Below are 14,429 nucleotides of genomic sequence, written 5' to 3'. Positions count from 1 at the left end.
GAGATCACTATTCTCCGGCAATGAAGGAGCAGGCCAAACTTTACCACCAGAAATAACGTATCATTTAGCGGGCCTTTAAAGTAAAGTTAGGATGCATCAGCCAGAGAGTAATGACGATGCACATGAATTATCCCATACAGCTATACTCATGATGCATGTGAAGTATCCAGCTTTAGCTGCACGACATGTATTCTTTACACCACGAAAGTCACGATGCTCCACGGAAGGGCGATCATTCTCTGGCACAATGTGACCTGAGAAAAGAGAATACAGTCGGCATGTGTAAGGAGCATCATCTCAAGAGTAGGCTCGTTTCAGTATATATATATATATATATATAGAGAGAGAGAGAGAGAGAGAGAGAGAGAGAGAGAGAGAGAGAGAACCGTTGTCAAGATTAGTGGACTGGATCCATGTGAAGTGTAGCGTAATCGGTACGGTGCTGGCTCCATGTAGAGTTAACTTACTTGCATGACCCCAAGAAAAGTCGGTGACGGTGGACTTCTAATATTAACCCCACTAGGCATCTGAAAGCTGCGAGTGTGCTCCACGAAAATAAAAGGCTTACCACTGAAAAAGAGAAAAGAATGTGATGCATAAAAAGAAAATAGAAATTTGGAATTAATGCTTAATGTCCAGTTTATGTAACACCTACTGTAACTTGATCCAGAATACAATGATCTTAACGAAAATGGTACCTGATCCTTCCTCTTCATCAAGAAGGCTGTGTAGCATTTTGTGTCCTTTGCTCAGTGATCATTAAATACGAACTCAAAAAATGTGGAGAGAGAAATATAAAATATTATCTCAGGAACAAGATCCAAGAAGTGAGGCAGATGAACAGAAGAGCACAGGATACAAAGAAGACAAAACTAGTTCGTAGCAACTCTTTACATGTAAATGAAAATGAAAAAAAAAAAGACCTCTGAAATGTTTCTTACCTTCTTGTAGCTTTGAAAAATGGTTGAAAGTTTCCTGTCCAGATGACTGTAAGGAAGAGCGGACTAAGAAAGAAAGCAATTAGTCTAAGCTCTCCAAAAAACAAAAAGAGAATAAAAGAGCTTGAAAAGAGTTGCACAATATATTAGACAAATTAACAACCTGGTAACACAGGATTATCTATCAATGACAATTAGCTGCAGAAAAAAGAACTTGATTCAACAACAGCAGCCAAAGAACGGAATAGACCAAACTCGGCCCCACCCTAAGCTGATATGTCACCTGTGCATAAGGATGGTTTATTTTACCATTACAAATAGTCAAAATAAAGCAAAATGCTTGTGCTCTAGCTACCTAGCAGGCAACAAATAGAAAAACTTCCCTGAAGAGTTGAAGCATAAATGCGTTATATATCCCTGAATGGCCTTCATTAGTCAAAGAAGAAAAAGGAAAAAGACAAAAGAAAAACAATGTACATTATTATATCGAGGTAACTAATACCAGGAGAATTTTGCTTAACTAGATGTCAGAAGAATGCAGCACAAGAAGGTTCATTTAATGTCTGTAAAAATGGAATGTAAAAGGACATGAAATCCATCTGCAAAAATTTGAAATAAGAGATTTGCATTCTTTACCTAGTAACCCTGTAATGCCAGTTCCCACACAAGCCCAATAAGCACTGCATTGGCTGTCGGAGCTTGCAGTGAGTATTTGATTACCGACCAAATTGTACAACTGCAGCAACGGCATCCCACAGCACTGCAAAAATGACTTAGAGAGAGTAGCAAGGAAAGAGATTTATGAACGCTGTCTTGTATAAAGCATTTTCCCACCATGATCACAACTAGATTAGTTCTTAACAATTGCATATCTGGGAGTTCAAACTTACCAGAATTGCTACTCCTCTATTCATAGGTGAAATTTCACTGTAAAGCAATAAGATCAACATGAATTTAGCTACATGGTAAGAACCTGATTGTCATTAAATACATTACAGACCTTTGTACATAGTGTTGTATCCTAATTTAATCAACAGGTAACAACTGGAAATGCTTTATCGATTGCTGCAGGTGAAGTAACAAATTTCTCATTACTTGTATCCAAGTTGATCTAACCAATTCATAATCTAGACTCCAATTTTTTTAGAGTACAGATTTCTCTTCCAAAACACAAACACAACGCACTATGTTTATGTGCGCACAAAATAGCATGCATAACACAATGTACACGAAGACCAAAAGCATGAACACACTTGCTTACAACTATATTGAACTTGTAAATGCCAGCAAAGAAAACACTACATGGAGTAGATGTACGGAAGTACAACCGCAGATTAGTTTTGAGTTTAAAAATAATAAAATCATTAAGTTCACTTATATCTAAATATAAAGTGGTTCACACCAGAAATTAGATGCATTTTACTAGTATTCAACAAACATAAAAACCTATACAGCGTGTCTAATGAACAGAGGCACCTGTGAGGCCTGAAGAGGGCAAGATGTAACTTATTTGTCCATTGCTTGAGAGGTTGTTCTGAAACATGCAAGACCATACTACATAGCAAAAGTTAGAGAATAAAAACTAATAAAAATTTCAAGATGAAAATTCTGAGGATAGATGGAAATAGCAATAAGGATATGAATTTCATTGGGTAAATCAATTAAATAGAAATTCAATAGACTACAATTTTTCTCAAATGGACTAGTCTTCCATTTCTAGGCAAACTAAATGCCAATGTACTATAAACTCAAGCAGACAAGACAAGACCACTAAAAGAACGAAACAAGAGGTCATGACAACTTGGGGAATTATCCTCCCAACAGAGGACTTGCCCTGCTACAATGTGATAGTAATAAAATCAATATGATGAATAACCTGACTTATAACAGGGAAAATGCAATGGAAGACAGAGATCAAAGTTCTGCTAGCTATTACAGACTGTAAAGGTTAATAAAGAACTCTAGAAATATTGGTAGCTTCAATCAGCTATCCCACCAGCCGGAACCTTCCTGTTGGGCTCAAAAACATACTTGATCAGTGAATCTTTGATAGATAGCAACTCTGGGAATTCATTCTTCAACTTTGAAGCATCCATCTCGTTGTTGCTTCGGGCTGCAACAATTACTTTTGCCTGCTCTTCAAGGGTAAAATTGGCCCACTTAAATTTGGGATCAATGTAGCTCTTGTACATCTCCAAGATCTCATTGTGACTGACAACGCCAGGATTAGTGAAGTTCCATATGCCCTTACAATTCCTTTTTGCCATCTCAACTGATATTGGCAGAAGCTCATCCAAGACTGTCATACTGTTCGGAATGTTCACCACTTTATTGTAACGAGATATCTTTGTAATGAAATTGCGTGGATTGTTGAGGTCAGAAGATATAGGCATACGAACTCGTAGAGTGCAGACATTCTCGTACTCTTTCAAAAGCTCTTCAACCTGCATTGTCCATGAAAAAGTGATGAGAGTTATAGAAGATATACAATTTAATGGTAATCACAGATACATTATCAATTCGCAGAGCAAATCTAAACATATCAACAGAATTCACAGAGTAAATCTAAACATATCAACAGAAAAACCAGTGTTTACCATAGCCTTGGTCTTCGAGTAGAATGAGCCAGCAAAGTTTGGCTTGTCTTCCTCCTTAAATCCAATGCCTGACCCTTCTGGGTGTCCATCATCATATTCAAAAATGCACCCTGTAGCATAATTCATCATTAATAGCCCATGTTCTCTGCAGACATCTGCTAGATTTAAAGTACCCACAACATTGGTGCGAATAGTGTCTGGCTTGTGAGATTCACACCAGTCAACGTTAGGTCTACCAGTTACACCAGCAGCATTGAAGACATGTGTTGGTTTCACAGTCTGAACATCTAATAAGAGCTGAGAGCGCTCTTCGAGACGACCCTTTCCATATTCAAACGGTATATCTTGCTTCTCACATATCTTCCCAAGAAGCCCACCAATCCATCCAGTCCTACCATAAATCAAGAATTTAAGGGAGGGCTTCTGAGAACTGCTCTTTGAAGTAGGAACCACCAACTTCATCTGATTGTTCGTGAACTGATAAACCATGCCCTTGTTCTCTTCAGAGCCCTCAAACTGACCAGGCATCATTAGCATCCTTGGATGAGGCAAAAGTGCACCAGAAACATCGCCCCACCAATTAGGATTACTTGTATACCATTCAATAGTCTTCCTTAGTCCTTCCTCCCATATAGTCCGCTCTGACCACCCAATATTTTTCAGTTTCTGGTCATCTAGGAAGTATCTTTGATCATTGAAGGGCCTGTTGTCAACAAATTTAATAACAGCATCAGGATCGAGCGAGAAAAGCTTACAGATATCCTTTGCCACATCTATCACTCTCCTCTCTTTTTTCGTCCCGATATTGTAAACATGCCCAACTTCTCCACGGTGAAGAACAACCTCAAATGCCTCTGCGACATCCTCACAGTAGAGATAGCTCCTAACATTAGATCCATCACCATGAATTGGGAGGGGCTGTCCTCTCATGGCCAAGAGGATAAACTTTGGGATAAGCTTCTCAGGGAACTGATTGGGCCCGTACACATTGTTGCCTCGAGTAGTTATAACAGGTAATCCATAGGATCTTCCATATGCCATAACAAGCATCTCTGCCCCAGCTTTGGTAGCAGAATAAGGGTTTGTCGGCAATAGCTGGGAGGCTTCATGATTTCCAACCACAGCATCCTCATCGGTCTCTCCATAAACTTCATCAGTACTAACATGAATGAACCGTCTGATCTGGCCAGTGACTTTGCAGGCCTCAAGGAGGACATGAGTACCATAAATATTATTCTTAGTGAACTCAAATGAGTTGCCAAAAGAATTGTCAACATGTGTCTGGGCTGCAAAGTGCATAATGGTATCAATGGACTCAGTGATCAGGAGGAAGTTGACAAGGTCCGCGCTAGCAATATCTCCCTTGACAAATTTAAAGTTGGGGGATGAACGAGAAGGAAGAAGGTTCTTTAGATTAGAGCAATAGTCAAGCTTGTCGAGAACCACAATCTTGTAATCAGGGTAGTTCCGGACTAGGCGGTTGGCAACATGAGAGGCAATGAAGCCAGCTGCCCCTGTGATCAGGATGTTCTTAGGTTTATATGACGCCATTCTTCTTTATTTTTCAGTACCTGTAAGCCCCCCCAAAAAAAAATCAATAAACGGTTTCACAATGTAGAAAAGCAAGACAATTGAAAATAATAGTAAGTCTTTTGCAGCAAACAACAAGCAATCAGAACAAATAAGAGAGACCGTGATACACAGAAATCCATAATTAAATAATTCTACAAATTTAGCCGAATCACATTTGTTAGAGCAATCTCTAGATATCAAGACAATAAGCTTCACCTAGAATCCAGTTACTGCTGGCAAAAACATACTGGCCCAAATGCAATGATATATTTAATATTCGTCCGAGGCTAGGAAATAAAAAAATCAAAACAAATCATTTAATATTCATTCTTTGAGATCTAATCAGTTACTAGATGCGTTGAAGACATCATTCCTCCGTTCATAATGAAATGGTAAAACCTAATTAAGGAGATCTTGTCAGGTACAAGAGAAACAAAAAACATTAAACAAAAAGATATCGCACATCTACGTTACAACTCATTCCAGATCTACCGGAAACTGCTCGCAAACGCCAACGAAATGTAACACTCGGATCAAAATAAACTAGAGATCGGCCTCCGGTTAAAGAACTCCACTAATCTAACAATAAAGATCCAACGTCAATGGCGAGAAATCTACCACCTAAAACGCATTAATCACAAGGAAACTCTCGATCCGGCGCCAAGAAAGGTAACGAAGACGAAATTGCTCCAGAGATCAACGATTCCATGCCCTAACCCCCAGCTTCACAAGCGCAAATCGAAAGAAAGAAATAAAAAACCTCAAAATCCAGGGAGATTCGGACACGAAAAGGGCACAAATCTTAGATCTGATCCAAATTAGACGAAGTCGACGCAAGAATCGAAGGTCGAATCGAGATCGAATAGATCGGAGAGATTAGAGAGATGAGAGTGAGAGAGAGAGAGGCTTACGGATTCGAGTCGGTGATCGCTGGAGAGGTAATGGCGGGAATGGCGAAGTATTTATTAGCGCAGCGAGCGATCGAGAGAGAGACACGAGAGGAGAAGGTTCGTTGGCGAAGAGAATTAAATGGACGAGAGCCAAGGAGAGGGGTATGTTTTTTTCTCCCCGCAGGCGAGCGTGTTCGATGGGGTCTGCCTGTGGCCTGTGGCTGGCTCGATTTATATCTACGCTCGTCTTTTTTTCGGGTGTCTTTATTTTATTTTTATTTATTTCTTTCCTCTGTGCCCAGCTGTAAACGCGGTCCGTCGTCCCGATGCGAAGGTCAAGGTCATTTCCCGGATGCCGCACCGCTCTCGGATCGCCTGCATCCCTAGAGTCAGGAATCTACTACTTATATATATATATATACTTTTACCCTTGGCCTCATCTACTGCACTGACAAAGATAAATTCTAAAATAAATATCACTCTTTGTTATTTTAAAACTGAGATTTTTATTATAGAAATAATTATTTTTATATTCACTTGTATTCTGTAATTAAAGTATAATAATTACCTTCGATGTGTTATTAAAAAAAATATATATATCGTGAAGGAAAAGATTAAAAAAAAGTGTTTTATTTTTTTATAAAATTATCATAAATACTTTTTGAGTTAGTGTAGAGTATAAAAAGTAATTTTGATGAATGTTATTTATATTTTAGAATTGAGTTATTATAGTATTTAGTTATTATTTAAAATAAATAGTTATATTCTGAAATAAAAAAAAATTATTTCTGAAGTGAACTAGGCTTAATAAATTGTAGATCCTCTCAAATATTTTAAAATGCTTGTTTTATTAGTTATCCGTTATAATTTTCTATTAAAAATAATGCGTCAGTATTACGCCATCAATTTTAAGTCATCAACTTACTGTTAAAAAAAATAAGAGTCAAATAGTAATTTAACAATTTTTATTAACAAAAAAATTAACAAGGAGATGTACGTATAAATTGGCAAAAGTTTGGGGGTATTAATGTAAAAGTAAGTATTCATACTCCTTCCAAGGCTAGTTTTCAGCGAATAATAGACTGCCGTGTAAGAAGAGAACGCAGCGCGTTCTATGCACCCGTGGCTAATCGTGAGATAGTTTTATTTGACTTTTTGCTGATGTGGCAGCGCGGTAGTGCCATAGTGGAATCTAATCGGTTAAACGGTATGGCTCACAATATATGGGATGGTAGATCCGAAACAGGTAGGATGTGATAATTTCACCTGTTTACAATATTTTTGGAATTAAAATGCAATAAAAAGTTGGGAGTCGAATGGATTAATTTATCATATGTTGATAATAACTCTAATTGCTGATAACGGTGGGTTGTTGGGGCAGTTGGTGGTGAAGTTAAAGAAGCAACAAAGATCTGCACCTGAACCTTCAAAGGGCCCACAAGTGGTTGTTGGTTCTCAAATGCGGGCAGGTTTGCAGGCATGATCCCGGTGATGGACTGTGATATTGCTACTTTGCTACTTAGTTTGCTATACCTACTCCCATTTCGTTTCGGAGGACGTGGAAGTTGATTCGAGAAGACTCTTTCCCTCCACGAACATAACTTTTTTGCTACCTACTACCGTTTCAATTTTTTTTTAAATTTAAATATGAGACTATATGTGTTTAAAAATCGCTGATTTGGTTGATCATCTTTAAATATAAATTACTGACTGAATTGACAATTTATATACAATTTTTAAAAAGAATTATATAAATTATTTTTAATTCTCATTCACTTGATACCTGAATCCGCCTCATCTGAATTTTAACTATTTTAGATTGGGCAAACATTACATTAAAATTTCATAAATAAAATCCAACTTTTAGTAATTGAATCACAGTAGTGCTCAAGCTTATGCTGTATGAGTATTTTTGAGTTGGAATCCCAATAGTATTGGATTAATTAGGATATCATTAAGTTTCCACTTACCAAAATAATTGTGAAGTTTCATTTGGGCCACAGCCCATGTAGATATGGGCTTCATTTTGGCCCAATGGGCTCTTAACTAATTTCTAGGAAATTTATAAATACACTTTTTTTTCTTATGATTTCTGGTATAAAAAAAAATAGCATTAATATGATAATCAACAGATCCCAGGTTTTTGTCATTATATTGCTGGTATTTATTTGCCAATCATATTCATATGTTTTAGGTACATTTATGACTTGATATTGACAAGATATATCGTCAATATGTTATATATATATATATATATATTGCAAAACACTCAATTTACAAATAAGTTAAAAGATAGATGGTGATATGCAAAATAGCCCCCAAATAGTGGGAGGACCAGGAGGTCAATGAAACCAACACAGGGGAGATGGATGGGTCTTGTTGAACTCAAACACAAGCCGAAGTTGAAGAAAAAAAGATGAGCTGAACAACCTTGCTCGTGTTCTGCTCGAAAAGATCGAGCCAACTTGTGTTTCAGCTCATTTAGTTTGGCGAGCTAAGTCAAGCTCGTTCTGAGCTTAGCTCAACTGACTAGATTAATGATCTAACCATTGAATCCCAATCTAATGGCTTAGATATCTATCACTTTTAATCAAGTTTCAACCGTCAGATTTGGGTATATAGATCAAGATTAGGTTATCATGCCAGCGAGCTAAGCTTTGTTCATATTTAGCTCGTTTATTTTTTTTGCTTATATTTAATTGGAGTTGCTGCCGTCGTTGGATTTGTTCAGTCCCAGAAGTGGAGATTGTTTGGATCCCAAGCCCCAGCAGTTAAACTTACACTTAAACATGTGCAATCTTATGGACTGGGTGAGGCCTATGAAACGAGACGAGGGCCTGTCTGAGAAAGTTAGGAAAATTTTCTAGAGGAATTTTAACATGTAGGAATTGAAAAGTGCAACTAAAGAATTCTATACAGTTATTTTTCTTAGGATTAATTTAATTTTATCATGTTTGGTTAGTAAATTTTGGAGGAAAAACGGTGATAGGAGAGAGCCTAAAATACTTTATTATATAATTATATCAAGCCAATTCGTATGGTCGGATTGATTCTAGACTCATCATGTGGTCGGATCTGAGTCCGTAGGAGTTGACTTTGGATAAGTGAGCGAAGGAACGCAGGAACTAGCGAATTCCAATACTTGGCAACTTCCAATTGCTTTTAGAACTGTTGCTGCATTTGGTTTTGTAGGGGGGGCCCAGTCCATCCATTGGGGTTACAATCGTAGTCTTCGTTTCGCGGTGGCTTCTTGATCCGTGTAAGCGTCTTGGATCCAGTTTTCGTCGAGCTTTCCTCTGACCAATCTCCCTCTCCGTAGCATTTTACAAGGTGAGAATTTTCATGGCCAATTCCTTCGTTATGCTTGGAAATTTCCCAATTGCAACTTATATAATTGCTTTACGATATGCTCAGTGATGTGGATTGCACTGCGAAGGGCAATCAGGCCATTCCATGGCTCACAGAGACAAGGAGCGATCGCTCTTGTTTCTTGTGTTGTGATCTTAATCACAACCTTAGTTCTAATTAGAGGAAGACCCAGTTCCCCATCTGAGCTCCCGAGCACTTTGAAATGGAACAGCTTTGAGAATTCCACCCAATTCCAGCCTTCTCTGCAGTCCATGAACGGTACTGATGTCATATGGCAAATACCCACTTCGCCAAAAGCGGTTCTTTTTATAGCCCATGGATGCAATGTCCGAGCTACCAATTTCTGGGATAAGTCGTCCAACTGCCCAAGTTGCGATGGATTGCCTGAAGAGAGAATTTTTGTTCTTCAAGCCCTAGAACGGAAATTTGCGGTATTGACCATCTCTAGTTTAGGGAAATGTTGGTCATTTGAAAGGGAGATGGAGAATGTTGAATGGATCATCAAATGGTGGATTCGAAAATATAAGCTTGGGGGTCTTCCCGTTGTGGCTTTGGGGGCTTCTTCTGGTGGGTACTTTGTATCTGCACTTGCTGCTAAGATGAGGTTTAGTAGCATCACTATTATGATTGCAGAAGGGGTGTTTAATGATATGGGTGTACCAAAGGGATACCCACCTACTCTTTTTGTTCATATGCAGAAAGACCGCATCAGGATGAGCTTGGTAGGGACTAACATGAAAGCTTTAAAGAATGAGGGAGTTGAAGTTAAGGAGATTAAATGTATGGAGTTCCCTTTGACTCCAACGTATTTATGTGATAGGATCCCTGGTTTGGGCCAGAACTTTGCGGTTAAGTTCCTTGAAATTTTTCGTCATAAGGGATTTGTGGATGACAAGGGATATATGAAAAGTGATGGTCGGCATACTCCTTGGAAGAACGCTCTTAAGGAGAAGAATCTTTTATCTGAGAAGTATGGCTGGATTAATCATGTGGAAGAAGAGTTAAATCTTGCATATGGGTACCATGAATTTTCAAGTTTACAATCTGATGATATTTTTGAATGGTTCGAGTCCCACATGAAGTGAAAGGGACAAGTAGTCTTTGAAGTTTGGCCCTCTTAGGACATGGAACACTCATTATTTTCAAGTTCCCTGATAACAAGATGATGGGATTTTTTTCAGGATCTTCTTCTTCAGGAAAAAAATGTTTAAAGCTGCTGAGTGTTATTAGATTTTTGAATCTGGCTTGGGAGGCTTTCAGGAAACTTTGAAGGATATTGCATGATTTGTTCATAACATGGCAAGCTTAACCTTCTTTGCCAGGACATCCCAAAACATGCCAATCTTGGTTATACATCATCCCACATAGTGCAATCATAACATGGAAACTTCTGATACTTAAGGTATGTTTTTGTGCTTGTTTGATCTCCTACTTATACTTCTATACTTGGATGTAGCAGTGTCAAATCAGTCCAATTGTTCTGAAAGTGTGAGAAACTTGTAGCAATCAACTGTAATTTCTTATTTGAACATTATTTAGTTGTCGTGGCAATCCTTCATATTGCTTACACAGCAGTTGTTTGGTATTATGAGATTTTAGCCATTTAATTTTATCCATAAACCCTTAACTAGTACCAGATGTTTTCTCTCAATATCTAAAGCTTGTAAATCTAGTTTACAGAGAAAGGAGGTTTTTGGCCAATTATGTGGGTAAACGCTGCAGTTCAAAGAGAGTTATCATTTTATCTTCAAGCTAAGCATATTGGTACTTCAGTTAATAGATGAACTGACAACAAATGCATTTCTCATGAGTGGTCAGTCTCTTCTGAAACCTTCTGTGGATGCCTTTTTATTATGATTTTGTGGATCTAACACCCTTCTAATGCTGCCTTAATGTTGGATAAGACTGATATCCTTTGCTTATAGCCAGATAAGACTGTATGATTGCCTTTATTTGGGTCTATACCTGGATTCAGTTTCATCACCACTTACCAATTAACATTTGCTTTTTGAATGTCGTAGAATGTGTATTTGTTTTGATAAGTCAAGTCTTGGTGAGTCTTCAGTGCAGCTATTTGTACAACCAGAACAAGAGTAGATTAAATTGAGTAGCTTCTTAGAACAGATAGCTTCTCCATTTTGCATCTTCACTTGATATTATAGCTTTAATTTAGATGTTGAGCAAGATAAAGTTTTCCTTGGGCAAATTCCATGAGATGAGGCAATATAGGCATGCATGAAAGATAATACAATTTCAGGATCATTATTTTATAACTGCTGATAATTATTAAATTTAATGACTGGCTAATATTTTTTTTTGGTGTATAAATAAATAGTTTATATGTAAAGACCAAATTAGTACTTTTATAAAGCAGCTTATTCTTAAGATTAATGAATTAGATCACATGATACAGCTATGCTTAGATGAGCAGGTAAGAGTGCAATTATGTGAATCTTTACTGCCTAGTTCAAATTCGAGATATGAAGTAAAAATGCGAAGTTGAAGTTGGTAACAGTAGGAAGATCAAAGATGCCTAAAAAATTTCATAAATCCAATACTAGAATTAGCCGCACCCAGTTCACCCCCCACTATGGCTTAACAAAATTGGAGCTTTCCTACTGAGGATCAACCAAAAAAGAGCTCATTTCCTCCATAGGAATAGGCCATGACACCTCCTGCTGTTCCAAAACTCATCAAGCCAGGTCCAACATAATCTCAGTTCTTCATTTCCTTTTTAGCAGACCCCCTAAACTACTGTCAGTTTTTAATAGCCCTTTTTATATATATTTTGTGACACTTTAATCCTATAATTGTCCATTCAAAATTTTCGTTAAAAAAATACCCTGTGATTAATTTTAGGCCATCTTAGTGTTGTGCAAATACCAAATGGGTAAAGGAAGCGGAAGCAAGACCTTCATCCCCAAATACCACAAATGGGAATAGAGAAAGAAAACCAATGCAATGCTTAGGAAAAACTCCAAAGAGGTGTTAATAGTGATAGAATAGCACTAACCAAGTTATAATCACAGATTAAATACCCTAATGCAAGCAATCACTAACAATGAAACAATGGAGACAATAGAGAGAGAGACAAAATTTACGTGGTTCGGCGATGTGCCTATGTCCACGGGCGGAGCAATCTTCTTCATTATACAAATCTCTCACTTACAAAGAGTTTAATAACTCTAATCACTCTCTCAGTATAATGATGGCTCAACCATCATTAATGTTCTTCCAACTACCAAGCCCTAAAAACACTCTTTAGTATTTATAGTCAGGTTCAGATTTTGGGATTTTTCGCGTCGCGTTCGAACACCCTCGGGGACGCGTTCGAACGCACCCAATATCAATACAGCAGAACCAAAGGGGCGTTCGAATGCATGAGGGGCCGTTCAAACTCCTGCAAAAACAACTGCTCTCGGGTTGGTTCGCGTTCGAACGCGGCTGGACCGTTCGAACGCCTGCAGAAAAGTCTGCTCTCGAGTTGGCTCGCGTTCGAACGCCCCCAGGGCCCGTTTGAACGCGCGGCACAAAAATACGAATACATGCTGAAAATTTGCTGAAACTGAATTTGAGCCAATTTTTAACACTTAGACCATCTTACACTTATTTAGAGCAAGAAAAAGAGAAAAAAAAAATTATTTTTCTACGCAAAGGGGGGAGATATTATAGTTAGTTGAGAAAAAAAAACTGTGAAAATGGATAATAAAGCTAATGATGTACGATTAGCCCCATATTTTCTCCAACAATCTTAGTGTACTTGTCAGAATCAATAAAGCTAGAAAGAAAAAAAAAGAAAGAAAGAGAGAAGAACTCCAAATCACATTTCAGCACAGGAGAGACGACAAGGTGGGACACTGCAAGCAGCCAAGCAAGTTACCGTTGGATCCCTAGGATCTGGCCACGTGTCCAACAATCATTTACAAAAGAGCGAGGCTACGTAAGTCGTAACGGAAGAACGAGCCGTTATGAACACCACCATGCGGCCAATGCCATGCGTCTCGCAGGGCGCCGGAGAAATTATTGCGTTGATAAAATTAGCCACCTCTCATACCATCCACCACCTCCTCCTCTATTTAAACCCCACACCATTCTCGCTGCCTTCCACTCTCGCTCTCTCTCTCTCTCTCTCTCCCTACAGAAAAGAAAGTGATTACTTAAGCTATTCTTCGCCCTTCTTTAATTCTTAGCTCATTAAGTTAGTGCTCGGGAGGAGATGAGGAGCGGTTATAGGCATGCCATTCTTCTGCTATTTCTTGCTCTGGTGACTAATAAATGTTTAGCTTATGATCACTTTGTTGGTGGCCAAGATGGTTGGCTGCCTAACCCTTCTGAAGCTTTCGACCACTGGGCCAAGAGGAATAGATTTCAAGTCAACGACAGGCTTGGTACTCTCTCTCTCTTCCAACTTGGTTTTCTTGTAGTACTTTTTTAACATTTCTTTTCTATATCCTAACGCCTTGTCTTGCATTTGTTCCAAATGTGGGCTCAATAAGTATTCAAGTATGACAAAGAAGAGGACACAGTCCTGGAGGTGAGCAAAGAACACTACGAGTCATGCAATGTGACCAACCCCTACCTTAAATTGGAAGGTGGCAACTCAGTGTTTGATCTAGCTCGCTCGGGGCCATTCTTCTTCATAAGTGGAAAACAGAGCAATTGCGAGAAGGGTGAGAAGTTGATCGTTGTGGTGTTGGCGACTAGGAGAAAACAGAGCCCATCACTGCCTCCATCTTCGGCGCAGGCGCCGAGATTTACTTCGAGCCCATCGCAAGGAGATGGTGCGTCGCCGGCACCCCCTCCGTCGTTGCCTGATGTTTCTTCCTCTTCCTCCTTATCTTATTCCTCTGTTCTAAGTGCCTCGAATCTTGGCTTTGGAATAATAGCTCTGTTCCTGGGCGGAGACTTTTTTGGTTGGTGACTTTATAATTTGAATTTGGATTATTTTGTGCGCGTTAGAATGTATTGTGGCATTTTAGATGTTTAAGGTTTGAATTCAGAGTCAATTTATTGTGACATTTGACAGCTATTAATTGGTATTGATTGAAACATTCTCCTTGAAA

General features: G+C 38.5%; 3 protein-coding genes across 3 annotated transcripts; 2 read left to right on the top strand and 1 right to left on the bottom strand.

Moving 5' to 3' along the window:
* Nucleotides 1-2,563: 2,563 nt before the first annotated feature.
* Nucleotides 2,564-6,242, bottom strand: LOC140782902 (trifunctional UDP-glucose 4,6-dehydratase/UDP-4-keto-6-deoxy-D-glucose 3,5-epimerase/UDP-4-keto-L-rhamnose-reductase RHM1). Its single transcript, XM_073129768.1, has 3 exons — nucleotides 6,019-6,242; nucleotides 3,536-5,106; nucleotides 2,564-3,382 (listed from the first exon to the last, which is right to left on the bottom strand). The coding sequence occupies exons 2-3, from the start codon at nucleotides 5,084-5,086 to the stop codon at nucleotides 2,918-2,920; spliced, it is 2,016 nt and encodes a 671-aa protein (XP_072985869.1). The 5' UTR covers nucleotides 5,087-5,106; nucleotides 6,019-6,242; the 3' UTR covers nucleotides 2,564-2,917.
* Nucleotides 6,243-9,195: 2,953 nt separating this feature from the next.
* Nucleotides 9,196-10,933, top strand: LOC140781698 (uncharacterized). Its single transcript, XM_073127799.1, has 2 exons — nucleotides 9,196-9,327; nucleotides 9,412-10,933. Exon 2 carries the CDS (start codon nucleotides 9,414-9,416, stop codon nucleotides 10,449-10,451), a length of 1,038 nt encoding a protein of 345 aa, XP_072983900.1. The 5' UTR covers nucleotides 9,196-9,327; nucleotides 9,412-9,413; the 3' UTR covers nucleotides 10,452-10,933.
* Nucleotides 10,934-13,448: 2,515 nt separating this feature from the next.
* LOC140781699 (early nodulin-like protein 3) lies at nucleotides 13,449-14,429 on the top strand. Its single transcript, XM_073127800.1, has 2 exons — nucleotides 13,449-13,754; nucleotides 13,863-14,429. Exons 1-2 carry the CDS (start codon nucleotides 13,583-13,585, stop codon nucleotides 14,285-14,287), a joined length of 597 nt encoding a protein of 198 aa, XP_072983901.1. The 5' UTR covers nucleotides 13,449-13,582; the 3' UTR covers nucleotides 14,288-14,429.

This window comes from Typha latifolia, chromosome 2, assembly GCF_019914945.1.
Source record: "Typha latifolia isolate L0001 chromosome 2, TyphaL0001v2, whole genome shotgun sequence".
In the NCBI taxonomy this organism is placed as follows: domain Eukaryota; kingdom Viridiplantae; phylum Streptophyta; class Magnoliopsida; order Poales; family Typhaceae; genus Typha; species Typha latifolia.
This window is presented reverse-complemented; position numbering and strand designations above follow the sequence as displayed.

Bases quoted from the DNA above. Each gene is read 5' to 3' on its own strand.
- LOC140782902 (XM_073129768.1), bottom strand. From the start codon at position 5,086: ATGGCGTCATATAAACCTAAGAACATCCTGATCACAGGGGCAGCTGGC. The intron at 3,383-3,535 runs GTAAACACTGGT...TGGACAATGCAG, and splicing joins ACTCGAAGACCAAGGCTATG to GTTGAAGAGCTTTTGAAAGA.
- LOC140781698 (XM_073127799.1), top strand. From the start codon at position 9,414: ATGTGGATTGCACTGCGAAGGGCAATCAGGCCATTCCATGGCTCACAG.
- LOC140781699 (XM_073127800.1), top strand. From the start codon at position 13,583: ATGAGGAGCGGTTATAGGCATGCCATTCTTCTGCTATTTCTTGCTCTG. The intron at 13,755-13,862 runs GTACTCTCTCTC...GGGCTCAATAAG, and splicing joins TCAAGTCAACGACAGGCTTG to TATTCAAGTATGACAAAGAA.